General features: G+C 41.1%; 1 protein-coding gene across 1 annotated transcript in view; it reads left to right on the top strand.

Annotated features, from left to right (window-relative positions):
* Positions 1-13,595, top strand: part of MARCHF9 (membrane associated ring-CH-type finger 9) — a 51,169-nt gene extending 37,574 nt beyond the window's left edge. The window contains exons 3-4 of the mRNA XM_034412202.3: positions 1,697-1,889; positions 12,598-13,595. Coding sequence (XP_034268093.1) covers positions 1,697-1,889; positions 12,598-12,926 — 522 coding nt within the window. The 3' untranslated portion in view covers positions 12,927-13,595. The remainder of the gene's footprint in view (positions 1-1,696; positions 1,890-12,597) is intronic.
* The last annotated feature ends 1,377 nt before the right edge of the window (positions 13,596-14,972 follow it).

Below are 14,972 nucleotides of genomic sequence, written 5' to 3' on the forward strand. Positions count from 1 at the left end.
GCTGGAAGGGATCTTGGCAGATCAAGATATATCTGCCCGCATTCCCTTGTCCTCTTCTGCAAGTACAACATAATCTGGCACGCAACATTTAGGCTTGGAAAAGTCTCATACATAACCTTTATTTTATTTTTTTGTCACAATGTAACATAACCGTCTCTTTCAACTTTGGGTGCTCAGTCCTCTCTCTGCATAGGCTCTTGCCTGGTGAATTCCAGCTCCATCCATGTAAGGGATGAATCATGGAGAGGGAAGACTGTACCAAGTGACAGGTGAAAAAGTCGCGTGATGGTGACTCTGCCAGTGACAAAAGAAATGAATTGGTCCTGAGTCATGCACAGGCGGACAGTTTTGCTTGGCAACGTCAATCCTTGTCCTTAACTCCAGGACAAGCTGTTCAGAGGGAAGCTGCTTCCTCTCTCCCTAACTTGCTCCTTCCTCATGGAAGGAACTGTAAAATTTTATATATATATATTAAAATATATAAATATATATATATATATATATTTATATATGCAAAGAATATAGGAGTTTCAGCAGCGGGTTCTAGCGCTGAAAGTGGACTAGAGGAGACTGACCGACAACTTACCTTGCAAATACGATGTATTGATTTATTTATGTATTTTGTGTGGCTGCCTAACTCACCACAGTGATTCTGAACAACTAACGCCGTGATGGCGAACCTATGGCACATGTGCCCAAAGTGGCACACGAAGCTATGTCGCCCAACACGTGTGGCCTTGCCTGTTTGTCTTCCAGGTTTCTGGCATGCATGCACATGTGACAATCAGCTGTCCTTTGCATGCCCGGCAGTGCCAAAAACTGATGTGTGCATGAGCACTGGCCAGCTGATTGTAGGGTGTGCATGCGCGCCAGAACCTGGAAGTTTGGCTTTTCTAGAGCATGGTCTCTTCGCACGCGCGGCAGTGCCAAAAACCAGCCTACGCATGCACGCCGGCCAGCTGATAGTTGGGCTTGCATGCTTGGCTTTTCTGGAGCACTGTGCTGATGAGTGCAGGTGCGTGCGATGTTTCTGTACAACATCGGACGCACCCGACACTGAGTGCTGAAGAGGTTCACCATCACTGAACTAACGGAACGTGAAAAACTAAACAAACAATACGTGCAAACCCAGATCCATGACACTTAAATCTAATTGTGTCATACCCCCTCTCCCCCCGCCCCCCATGACAAAAACCACAACATCTCATGGACACAGACTAACCTTCCAAATGAGCCAATGAGCCAAACACACACCTTTTGGGATGGGTAAGAGTGAAACTTGTGTGACTTCCTTATCAACTGTACGCAGATGCATGCTCTCCCTTTTTATGCAAAGAAACCACTTTTTAACTTGACAGGGGGTTGAGCTATGACAGGGAAGGATAAAGAATTGGTGGCTCTAGAGATGTGGCTGAATGTCTTTGTTAGTCCCAGGTGATGGATGCTGGAATGGTGCTTCAGCAATCTCTGCCTCTCCCACCTTACTACAGAGAGAAGAAACCGTGAATAGAACTTGCATCTAGGATAGGAGAGAAAGTAACATTAGATTTACTCTGCTAATCCCAAAGGTGACTTGTATCACCTCTGTGATGAAGGGGGATCTTCACATTTGGACTTCTCGGTCCTGTTGGGTAGGCACATCCATCAACTCCACAAGAGTAATCACCCAAGACCAACCTTGTTTTCTTCTTTACAGTGGCAGGCAATTTCCCTGACGGTGATTGAAAAGGTGCAAATTGCAGCCATCATCCTGGGTTCCCTCTTCCTCATTGCCAGCATCTCCTGGCTGATTTGGTCGTCACTCAGTCCCTCGGCCAAGTGGCAGCGGCAGGACCTGCTCTTCCAGATCTGCTATGGGATGTATGGTTTTATGGATATCGTCTGCATAGGTGAGAACTTCCTTTTCCCAAGCTTTCTTTTGTCGCTTGAAAAATGACCATGTTCCCTTCTTACAAACAGAGGATGCCACAGGCAGACAGAGGCAATTTCTCATGTTTCTCTGGTTCTCCTATGAAAATCAAAGCAAAGAACTACCAGGGTAGATTTCAGGAGATTTGTATCGTGGTCATTAATGAAATCCAGAGATTCCCTGGAGTGTCTTCCAGGAATAGTCTTAAGGGTATAGACTGAGACATGCTGGATGAAACTAGGACAGGGCAGTGACAGACATGTTTTTATTGCAGTCTGCTTGAATTTGACTTTGCAAGAATTTGCTGCCATGCCTTATCATGTTTTTGTTTTCATTCTCTTTTTTGCTCTTTTAAATTACTTTGTGGTTCTGTTTCTGATTCAGAGGGCTAAAATCTCTAGTTCATCTCCAGAATATATACCTGTAGCTATAACTCAAATACAAGCTCTTGATATAGAGATAATTATATCTGAGTAATTCTAGAAGAGACACAGATTGAACCAAAAGAACAGATCTTCATTGGTTAGTTCCAAGATCCTTTCCCATTCTCAAAAATAAGCCAAACATACTAATGTGCGTTATTTTCATAATTTAGATACTGTACAATGTAGAATTTAGCTGTTTTTCATACCAAATTTACACCGCACCTAAAGTCAACTCTAAAATTTAAATTCACTAGACAGCACCTGCCCTCTAACATGTGAAGATATGATACAGGTAGTGATTTTTTGGGGGTGAACATTTGCTCACTGAAATAAGGGATTTAAATTGCTAAGCTTTCGCATTGTGTCCAAAGCCACTGAGTTTTATTTTAGGGCTTACACATAAATTCTGAAGTTGCTTTTGCTCTTTCTAGGATCATGATCAGCTTTGCTTAGAATAAGGAGTGCCTTTTAGTTTCACAAATACATTCCCGACTTCCAGAGAAAGCTGAAGAACTTGGGTGCTTAGGAGAAACTCAATTTTTAAAAATATTTTTTTTAAAAATAGCCAGCTGGGTGTCAGCACCTAGACAATCTTAACAGATACCAAACGAAGAGAATATCGATAGCTCAGGCTTTAAATGTGGAGTTCTTGGTGGTCTATGAGCTTCGTTGTTTTCTACTTTGTTTCATTACCAAAGTAGGTAACGTCATCATTCTTTGGTCATGAACCATCTGCAAGAAAACAGTCAAGCTCAGAGAGCACCAAGGACTCCCATAATCTTAGCAGATCTCAAAAAATCAAGTGGGGTTGAATTTGGCTAGTGCTTGGCTGGATGACTACCAGGAAATCTCTGAATTATAGGCTAAACCAGTGGTGAAATGTAAAATTTGTTATTACTGGTTCTATGGGCGTGGCTTGGTGGTGGGGTAATGTGACTGGGTGGGCGTGGCCAACTTTTTTTTTTTAACTTTTTTAAAGCATTTTTTACAACCTATTTGGCCGAATAGGTTGTAAAAAAAATGCTTTTAAAAGTAAAAAAAAAAAAAAAGGCTCTGACGATCACAGCTGTGGCGCGCGATCGTCAGAGCCTTTTATTACCTTTTAAAAGCAGGAAGACACCCGGGCGGATGGGTTCTCTGAACTACCTGCCACAATCGCTACCGGATCGCCCGATCCAGTCCAAACCGGGAACATTTCACCCCTGGGCTAAACTGTAAAAATTAAAAACAAAAATACTTGAAAAAGGCAAGAGACAAATATTGTTGTCAAAGAAACTATAAGGGTATATCTATGAATTCACCAAAGTTCAGCTTGAGTAAGGAGACTTTATCTTTCATAGGAATATTTAAGGAATACATCTGACAGTAATTAAAGGAGCCCAGCATTGTTTAGGCTTCAGGGTGAAGCAGTGGGGGCTGAAAAAAAAAGAAGAAGGAAAGATGCTGCTACTTTAAAGGACCCAGAGGACCGTTAAAGCAGTGACATATATTATTTTTAGGGTAAGCGATAGCCTGCAAAAGACTCGGCTCTTTTAAAGGGTATCAGAGGGAAGCTGTGCTTGTGAGCGGTCAGAAGCATTTCTTCTTGTGACACATGCATCGTCCTAATATTAACTGCATGACGCTATACGTCATGCAGCTTAGTCATAGCCCTAGAATTTGCAAAATATTTCTGTTGAGTCCTTCAGAGCTGAACACATGGCCCATCCCTGGAGAAACCGTCTGTCATCTAGGTTGGCATGTCATCATTGTTTAGTTTACAAATCACCCCGCCTTCTCCGCTACCCACTCTCATCCATGGGACAACCTTCTGGTTCCATCTTCCCCCTCACTTCTGCTTTACCCTTACGTGCCAAATACTCCATCATAACCAGAATAAGTGATCCAATCCCCTCCCTTGAAATCCCTAGCAGTTTGAAAGGCTATAATTCCCATTCCAGTACTTTGCAGCAGGCAAAATGAGTAGCATTATGGTGGAGGGAAGTGGTGGCTTGAATATTTCAAGACCACATGGGCAGAGTGAGCAGTTCAGAACTGTAGGAATCCAGACCACTGTTGGATGGTAGCAAAAAAAAAAAAAAAATACTCAAAACTCTCTTGGACCACCATGTAATGGTCAGTTATAGGTGTTACCCTGCTTTGGTAACTCTATATGGGCTGGGAAGGAATTGGGAATTCCTGAATGGTAATGTGACTGTACAATATCACATGGTCACAGGGCCATGCCAGATAGTGATAGAGAAGGGAAGACACCTTTCTTCAAATACCTGGTTCTCCAGAATATTTACTGGGCTTCTTACATACTAAACAAAGCTTTAACTGAATTTCTTATGAACTCTTAATAATAACCTGCAAGCAAGAATTGGTGGGACCACAAAATAGATAAAGTAATATAAAATGAAGAAGGTAAAGTGCTCTGGCACTTTAGAATTCCAACAGCACCTGCCACATAACACCCCAGACTGAACAATTGTTGATAAGAAAGACAAAAAAAGTTTGGCTAATGGTCATGGAAGTACCTGGAGACAGCAAAATAGAAGAGAAAGAACTAGAGAAAATTGCAAACTACAAGGACCTGCAAATAGAAGCAGAACTGCTATGGCAAAAAGAAGCAAAGATAGTGTCGATAGTGATAGGCACCTTGGGTGAATCCCAAAAAATCTGGAGCACCACTTAAACACCATCAGCATTGGCAAAAATCATCAATTGCAAAAGGCAGCTTTGCTTCGAAGGGTTTATTCCCTGTGACAATACCTTTAACACTATAAAACAACATGTGCATATCCCAGATCCTTGGGAAGGGTCAGTAGGCAGACAAAAATGCCAAATCAATTGTGCAACTAATAATAACAATAATTAACTTGAAGATTAAATATATAATATAATCATAATTATTATTCCGTAGATGAAATGGAATAACTGCTTCCTTTTGGGTTTTAAACCCAAAGAAATAAATGTGGTGCATCAGGATTTTTAAAAAAGTTATTGATGAGTCTTGCCATATTATTATTATACTATTACAGTAAACCTCAATTTAATAACCTAACAAGGTAAAAGGAGTATCCATTAAACCAAAGTGTCCATTACATCCAAATAAGAATTTAGACAAGGGTATGTTTTGTATTTTGTGCATTGTGTAAAATGGCATTGGATCCACAAGAAAGAATTTTGGTGTTTTGCATCCAAAATCTTCTAAACAGAGATCTATTAAATAGAGCAGGGGTCTCCAACCTTGGCAACTTTAAGCCTGGAGGACTTCAACTCCCAGAATTCCCTAATCAGTTGGCTGGGGAATTCTGGGAGTTGAAGTTCACCAGGTTTAAAGTTGCCAAATTTGGAGACCCCTGAAATAGAGGACCTTCTTTACCATCGTCAAATGACATTGTCATAATCCAGCCCAAATCTTTTCATTATTTAAATTATTATTCCATTGAATAACATTTGTAATACATACTTTCACATAAGAGTCATTGGTTTCTATTGAAAAAAAATACCTTCCCGAGATATTTCCATAAACAGCAGTGACTTCCAAAAGCATTTATTGTGGATTACAAATATGATTTAATTGCATTAATTGGCTATGCTTTAAGATTTGTATTAATTTTAAGGGGTAGATTCCTTAAAAGGATATTTTTTTAAAGGCGTGCCTAACAATGGAAAAAAGCTGACCCTAGTGCTTTAATGAATGACAAAAAAAAGTGCTTCCTTTTTTTCCCCTGAGGTCTGAATCATTTTTGAAGCATATTCAGCCTTAGTAATTTGTCCTCGGTGCACCCTGTGCTGTAGTTGCTGGTGGGTTTCTCATCAGATGACTGGATATTTTTCCCTTAGCACTACACACCCTCGATTGGAAAGAAACCTGTTTTAAATTAGAAGCTGGTGACATTCACTAAAGAGACCGAGCCAGGTCTATGGCACTGATGGATGAGCTCTGTTGAGATGGGCAGGATAACAGGCAGACTCTTGTGGGTAGGAGCCAGGTGCTGTCACTGAGAAGTGAATGAATGACTTTTCTGTTTCCCCCTTGATTTGACTGAATTACCTGTATTGCATGGTAATGACCCTCCTTGGGAGATGGCAGCAGTGCACTCAAGTGAATGCCACTGGGCGTTACCTCTTTGGTACATATTTATATTTGATTGGTGTACTAGGAGTTTGTGAACAGACCGAGAGGGAAAGACTTGTATTTCTTTCACAAAATTCTTTTTTTTTAATTAAAAAAATACAGATACCTGTGATCACACAAACATAAATTAATTTCACTTGTTGAAATACATATAAGCCCTATTTTGACATCTCATCTAGTGAATGGTTCTTGGAAAAATTCTGATTAAACATTCTGATCATCCCATTTATTTAAAGAGAGTTGAGAGAGAGTTTTGTTTATTCTTAAACACAGTATCCAGAAACAAAATCTTTATACTGTCTTCAATGACAAATGGTTCACAAAATGTGTGTTTCCCATCAATATTTCAACTTGAAGAATTAATTTGATGCCAATTCCCTATGCATGTAAAATAGAGATTTCTAACTGAAAACTGTAAATGTTCATTATTTTTTCAATAATTTGTGCTAATAAGCATAGACAGGGTGAGTTTATCTAAGGCAGGGGTGGGGAACAATGGCCTTTTTATGACTTGTGGACTTCAACTTCCAGAATTCCCGAGCCAGCCTCAGGAATTCTGGGAGTTGAAGTCCACAAGTCACAAAAGGGCCACCTTTCCCCACCCCTGATCTAAGGCTTGGTGGCAGTTTTCCAAATCAAAGGTTTTGTAACAGAATAGTTATCTCTTCACCATCATTAGGACTAGTAACAAATAAAAGGATTGTATTATGCCAGTCTATGTGGATAAATTTTTATGTTCAATTTCTTCTTATTCTATATTAAGGGCTACATGTGGCTTACAAGAATTTTTTAAAACATAATTTATTTATTTACATATTTTATAGCCATTATATGCTGCTCCAGTCATAACATTTTATTATACATTTTTAAACAATAGACAAAATACTAAAAAAGTACACCCCTAAACACAACATAATAAAAACAGTGGGCAAAACTAACAAGAATACTTTTTACAAAACTAGTGCTAAATAAACAAAATAGAGAAAAGGAAAAATTATGAACAATCTAAGTATATCACCTATACATCAATATTAAACAATATACAGGTAGTCCTCAACTTATGGCCACAATTGAGCCCAAAGTTTCTGTTGCTAAGTGAGACATTTGTTAAGTGAGTTTTACCCCATTTTACAACTTTTCTTGCCACAGTTGCTAAGTGAATCACTGCAGTTGTTAAGCTAATAACATGGCTGTTAAGTGAATTTGGCTTCCCCAATGACTTTGCTTATCAGAAGGTTGCAAAAGGTGGCCCCCGCTGGGAGACTGCAATAGTTATAAATATAAGTCATTGACGAGTGTCTGAATTTTGATCACATGACCATGGGGAGGCTGCAACAGTCGTGTGAAAATGGTCATAAGTCAGGGGTGGGCAACTGTGGCCCTTTTACAACCTGTGGACTTCAACTCCCAGAATTCCTGAGACAGCTTGGCTGTCTCAGGAATTCTGGGAGTTGAAGTCCACAGGTTGTAAAAGGGCCACAGTTGCCCACCCCTGTCGTAAATCATTGTTTTCAGTTCTGTTGTAACTTCAAGCAATCACTAAATGAACCATTATCTGTATTAGTTTTCAAATTTAAAAGAGAATAAGAATCTGTCATAAATATGAGGACATCTGTGTCAAAGAAAAAGGTATTATGTCATTTTTAATTAGTAGAAAAAATCTGGATAAGTCCCCTTAATGTCTGGAATAATGATAATAATAATAATAACAACAATGACAAAGACACTGACAATAATGTTAGTATTATTTTCCAATTTCTTAAAATAATTTTCTTAATTCCATGTGCCCATGTCGCCAAAGCTGCTCAAAATCAGTCTAATTCCACATTTCTGAAACATAATCCAATATTAACATTATTGTCTTTAACATTAAATGATTTCCTCATAAATTGATTGTCACATATTAACCTATTGTTCCAAAAAGATGCCAGCTCAAAAGAAAATACGATACAAGTCAGTGATCTCTTCCATAAAGTTAAATATTCATGAGCGTCAATGTCAGCAATCCAGTCTACAACCCAACAGGGCCCAAACATCTCCGGCTCTTTTCAGTCTCAGAATTGAAAAGTCCATTTTACTATACATTGACCCAAGTAATTGCCAAGGCCTTAATGGAAATAAATCAGAAAGTTTCCAATGAGATCCACAAAGGATGACAGCCTACTAAATTTCCATTCTACATAGACATGGCTGATATGATAAAAGCTCAGTGATATTTTTGAAATCACCAGCATTAAAATATAACCTCAGTTGTTGTTGTTGTTGTTTTTTTTAATTAGATTTATATGCCGCCCTTCTCCGAAGACTCAGGGCGGCTTACAATGTGCTCAGCAATAGCCTTCATTCTTTTGTATATTTATACAAAGCCAGCTTATTGCCCCCACAACTGGGTCCTCATTTCACCTACCTTAGAAAGGATGGAAGGCTGAGTCAACCTTGAGCCTTGGCGAGATTCGAACCCTGCAGTAATTGCAGGTAGCTGGTCTTAATCTTAATAACCAGCTTAATAACAGGGTGCCTTAAACCCTTGTACTACCAAGTTTGAGAAGGGAAATCCTTGGCAGCCTGTTTTGCATATAAATGTGCTCAATAATTTGTCTATCTGAACAAAATACTCGGATGAGGGTTTTTTGTGTTTTTTTTTTTAATTTGATTTATATGCCGCCCTTCTCCGGAGACTCAGGGCGGCTTACAATGTGCTAAGCAATAGCCTTCATCCTTTTGTATATTTATACAAAGTCAGCTTATTGCCCCCACAACTGGGTCCTCAATTTACCTATCTTAGAAAGGATGGAAGGCTGAGTCAACCTTGAGCCTGGCGAGATTCAAACCTGCAGTAATTGCAGGCAGCTGGTCTTAATAACAGGGTGCTTTAGACCACTGAACTACCAAGGCTCTTTTTTTTGGTTTTTGTTTTTGTTTTTATGTTCAGTTTCTTCCTGTTCTTTATTAAGAGGTATGTACAGTTTTAAAAATTCTATTTTTATATCCAGTCCTGAAGACTCAACCCCCTAAGGCTGTGTAAGTACAGGTAGTCCTTGACGTACGACCACAATTGAGCCTAACATTTCTGTTGTTAAGTGAGACATTTGTTAAGTGAGATTTTTCACCATTTTACCACTTTTCTTGCCACAGTTGTTAAGTGAATCATGGCAGTTGTTCAGTTAGTAACCCTGTTGTTAAGTGAATCTGGCTTCCCCCCTGACTTTGCTTGTCAGAAGATTGCAAAAGGGGATCACATGACCCCTGGACCAGTGGTGGGTTGCTCCCGGTTCGGCCCCGTTTGGGTGAACCGGTTCGGCTCCGTTCGGCGATCGCACGCAAAGCGCGTGCACGAAGAGAACCGGTGGTAACACCGGTTGGAACCCACCACTGCCTGGGACTCTGCAAGCATCATAAATATGAGTCAGTTGCCAAGCATCTGAATTTTGATCATGTGGCCATGAGGATGCTGCAAAGGTTGTAATTATGAAAAACGGTCATCAGTCACTTTGAATGGTCACTAAATGAACTGTTGTACATCGAGGACCGCCTGTAGGAACTTGCCGAAGGCCAACTCAATTTTTGTAGTTGAGCAAGAGATTTAAATCTTGTTTTACAGAAATGGAGATTTAGATTCTCTCTAAATGATCCAGTGAGGAGAAGGTTAATTTGAATTTGTTTCTTGGGGGTGGGGGGGGGAAATGGAACGAAAGTTCTCATACCAATTATGAATATTTTCCTTTAGAATGATGAATAAAATATACATTCCACTCTTTTCCTGCCCACAAGTTACATCTAGGACTAGGCAACCAGAAGACTTTGTTTACCCAGGATCATTAAAATTTTATGCTAAGGACCTGCGATCATTGCAGGATGCTCCAGCTTGTGCTGCAGTTTTCACCGGAGAAAAGCAAGAATTCCCTACCATTTTTCTCTGAGTGCCTACCGCATTCGTTGTGGTAGAGGTCAGTGGGACAGAGCGGAGCCAGCAGCAGCCCTGCCCCCTCAGAAGATCAGATCTTAAAGTTGGAAGGAACTCTGCTTCTTGTCCCTGTTAAAATAGCAGAGAAGGTCAAGGCACTAAAAGGAATGAAAACACATACTTCTTTACTGAACCTTTGGAATATGGAATTCATCAAACCGTATTGTAGCTACGATAATATATATTTTAGACGAGAAGCCAAGTTAGTCTTCTGCAAAAACAACAATGAAGCACTGGTAGCACTTCGATGCTGGTGCCTTGTCCATATTCACGTAGTCCTTGTTTAATGCCCACAGTTGGGAACCAGCAACTTGATTGTTAATCAAAGTGATCACTAAGTGAATCGTCACGATTTTACGGCTTTACTTCAGCTCTCCTTTGCTTTACAGACCTGTAAATACAAGGATTAGTTGCGAAGTTAGTCCTTGTCGCTGTTGTAACTTCGACAGGCCAATGCGTGAGGCAGTCACTAAGCAAGGACTCCCTGTAGTTCATTAGATGGATTGTAATCTATAAAAGCATATGTGTGATCATAAATATGTTAGTCTTTAAAAAAATAAAATTAAATACATCAGGTGACTTAAACAGACATTGTTCATGCAAACTACAGAAGTAGTTTGCAATTGTCTTCTGCATTTTTTTTTCCAACCTTCCAATTCAGCATTGATCTTTAAGGTCCCTCAAACCTTTTTGTTATTATTTTTTCTAGCCTATGTTAATAGTACTAGAATTCTTATTTATTAGAAGTTTTGTGGTGAAAGCTAAACACTATACACGTTTTTAAATTTAATGGATCCTTATATTCTTAAACTAGAGGAGTAACAATAACAGAGTTGGAAGGGACCTAGGAGCCAAAGATTAGGATTTTAGAGCATACCAAATCATGCATAATGTAATTTATGTTCAAAAAGTAACAAGGGGATTTTAAATCTACAGAGAATACTAAAGAAAAATACTTCAATTTCCCCCCCAAAAAAATTCTGTATCATTTTTCTTGGCTTCCGAAGGTATGAAAATCTTTAGATCTCTCATATCCTGAAACAGAGCTTTGTTCCTCTGTGAAAATTGAATGTACACAAGTACATAGCAGAAGATAAATGATCAGAGAGATATGGGTGTTTTGTGGCAGAGTGATGAATTTCAGTAAAGTTGGAGGTGGAAATAAAAAGAAGGACTGCCCAAGTGCATTCAACGCATCAGCCTGTTATCCCTGAGCTTTATTTCATTTATTCATTCATTTAATTAGGTAGTGTCAGAATGTACCCAGCACTATACAGAAAGTGAGGGGGGGGGAGGGAAACAGGATGATTTCCTGCTCTGAAGAGCTTAGTGTGAAGTTCAGGAAAATGGAGAGATGGAAACGGGGGGGAGGGGGGTATTCACTCTTTGGTGCAGATTCAGTTGGAAATAAAGCAAAGGAATAAGGGGAAAGGATAGCTTAGCAAATACTGTGATCTCAGCCAGTTTTGGCTTATTGGTTAAGCCAATCATGGCTTCATACAGTGTGTGAATCCAGATGGTGAGAGGTGGCCTGCAGGAACTAAGAAGATGGGCTGAAGTATTTAGGGAAATGATTTATCCTGCATGGCAACTGACTGAATATGCAAAATGGGTGATTGATTGATTGATTGATTGATTGATCGATCGTTGCATTTCTACCCCACCTTTCCTCAAGGATTGAAGGCAATGCACTTCCTTGATTTAATTTTTACAGTGATTCTGTGGGATGGACTGGCCTGAGAAGTAACGATGTAGCCCAAGCCACCCACTTCCTGGTCTTGGCCCAACCTTTTATTTTTTATTTTTTTTAAAAAATAATTTTTATTAAACATTTTTTTTAAAAAAAATAAAAAAAGAAATTTTTACAATTTTCTTCTTTTCAACATTTTCGCCTCAGTAAACATTTCTTACATATCCATTTTTCTCCCTTACTTCAATTTACCATTTATATATATGATTCTAATATTGATTTATATACATAAAGATAACAATAAAATAAAATAAAAGGCCCAACCTTTTAAACTGTTAGATGAAATATCCTCTTCCGCTGGCGGCTGAGTCTTTTGCGAATAAGGCAATGCCCTGTAATCTAAGCGTATTGGTTCAAGCCAGCCTTTCCTTCACCCACTTTGTCTGTGCAAGGATCACAGTTGTCCCTCGTCTCTTTCCACAGGCCTGATCACTCACGAAGGCTCCTCGGTGTATCGAATATTCAAGCGCTGGCAAGCAGTGAACCAGCAGTGGAAGGTGCTGAATTACGACAAAGCCAAGGACCTGGGGGAACCCCTCGGTGGGAGCACAAAGACAGGGGGGCGGAATTCACGGACGAATCCCTCCTCAGGGAGTGAGAGGACCTCCCAGCGGGGCCAGCGGGTTAGGACTATTTTGAACCATCACTGTGGTTATACAATTCTGCACATTCTCAGTCACCTGCGGCCTAATGAACATCGCGGGGGCTCCGGTTCCGGCCGCGAAGTGGTCATGAGGGTGACGACCGTATAATAACTGCTTAGGAAGCTTTTGTCAAGAGGGAGAGGCTCTGCAGATCCGATGGAAGGAAGACACCGATGCCCTTGCTTCCACACAAAGGCTCCGTTTTGAGCCCCTACGGGGTTGGTCACACATTGAATACTGTCTGATGAAGAAGGCACCCGGCTCTGTGGTGTTGCCGCAGACCCCACCCAAGCCTTCCTTGTAAGGGAGGAGCGCCTCAATGTGGTTTCCTCTTCCTGAACTCCCATCAATGTGAATTCTTTTCCTTTCCATCCAGGCCTGTGATAAAAGGAGAAATAACCCAGCCCTCCCCCCACCCTGGCGCAGCCCTCCTGACGCCACCTCCCTGGCTTCTCTTGTTATGATTAAACTCTTTGGAAGTTGGGTGGGCTTTTAATTTATTTTATTTATTTTATTTATTTTTTAAAAAATGGCCCCTTGCTGGATCCCTTTCTGGACAAGTCTTGGCGCCAACCCATCCAGAAATTTGGAAACATTTTTACCTCATCTTTCAAAGGAAAACCTGCCAGAAGAACCACGCCTTGCCACCCTCATCCTGTTGCTCTCTTTCTCTCTGACCAGGAGATGCCAACCAGAGAGGCTCTGAACTTTGACCATCCCCTCCCGAAAAAAATAAATTTGAAAAATGGTGCAATAAACATGTTTCTTAAAGCAAAATGGCATCTTGCAATAAGGTTGCTGCACGTTTCATCTTTAATTTACTGCATGAAAGTCTGTTTCTCCTGTTCTCCCTTCCCTCCCTTCCCTTTCTCTCCAATTATGGAAGGATAAAGGATTGTTTATATACAAATAGGTGTCTTCCATTTGCATTGTGCACTTTCCTTTTTAAAGTTCTATTCCAGAGAGGTGGACATGTGTGTGATAGATCCTGGGGGAGAAGGGGAAATATACACTTGGGGGAAGTCAGGCAGGAAGGTGGGTGGAAACCTCATTGTGTTTGGCCTTTGGGTCTGTTTTGAGAAGAAAGACCTTAAGTCTTGTTTAGGATTAAGCTACTTTGAATTGAATGGGGTTTGTTTCTGAGTGGACATTTATAGAATTGCTCTATACCTGTGATGGCGAACCTATGGCACGGGTGCCACAGGTGGCACGCGGAGCCATATCTGAGGGCACATGAGCGTTGCCCTAGCTCAGCTCCAGCACACATGTGCCCACTGGCCAGCTGATTTTCGGGCCTTCCCGGGCCCACTGGAAGTTGGGAAATAGGCTGCTTCCGGCCTACGGAAGGCCTCGGGGGGGGGGGGTTGAGGAAAGCCGTTTTTGTCTTCCCCAGGCTCCTAGAAAGCCTCTTAAGCCTGGGGAGAGTGAAAAATGGGCCCACTGTGCCATGGCGTGCCAAAAGCGGGGGGAGTGCGGAGGGAGTACGCGCACGTGTGTGGGAGGGCGGGGCACAGGTGGGCATTGAATTATGGGTATGGGCACGCATGCGCACGATTCCCCCGCTCTCCCTCCGCTTTTGGCATGCGACAGCAAAAAGGTTAGCCATCACTGCTCTATACAGTATATCCCAGTAATGGCAAACCTTTTCGGCACCGAGTACCCAAACTGGAATGTGTGTGCATGCATGTGCACGTGTGTGCACTGAAGCACCGGAAGCCGTTTTTGGCCCGGATAACGGCCTGGAAAACAGCCTGGTTTTTTGCCGTTTTCAGGCCGTTATTCAGGCTGTTTTCCAAGCCATTTTCCAGCTGTTTTTTTGTGTCATTTTCAGGCCATTTTCCAGGCCTGAAAAACAGCCTGAAAACAGCCCAGAAAAGGCCTGGAAACGGCCTGGAAAACAGCCCAAAAATGGCTTGGAAACAGCCCCCCAAAAACACCCTGTTTTTTGGCTGTTTTTCTGGCTGTTTTCTGGCGCCCCAGAGCCCACAAAGACCAGCTGGCCAGCACGCATATGTGCACCAGAAGCCAGAAGAGCAGCTGGCGATGGCGTGCATGTCCACAGAGAGGGCTCTGCGTGTCACCTCTGGCACATGTGCCATAGGTTCGCCATCACGGATATATCCCATTTATGCGACAGTTATGGCAATCGTTTCT

Source organism: Pantherophis guttatus, chromosome 2 (assembly GCF_059756535.1).
Source record: "Pantherophis guttatus breed Tessera chromosome 2, ASM5975653v1, whole genome shotgun sequence".
Taxonomy (NCBI): Eukaryota; Metazoa; Chordata; class Lepidosauria; order Squamata; family Colubridae; genus Pantherophis; species Pantherophis guttatus.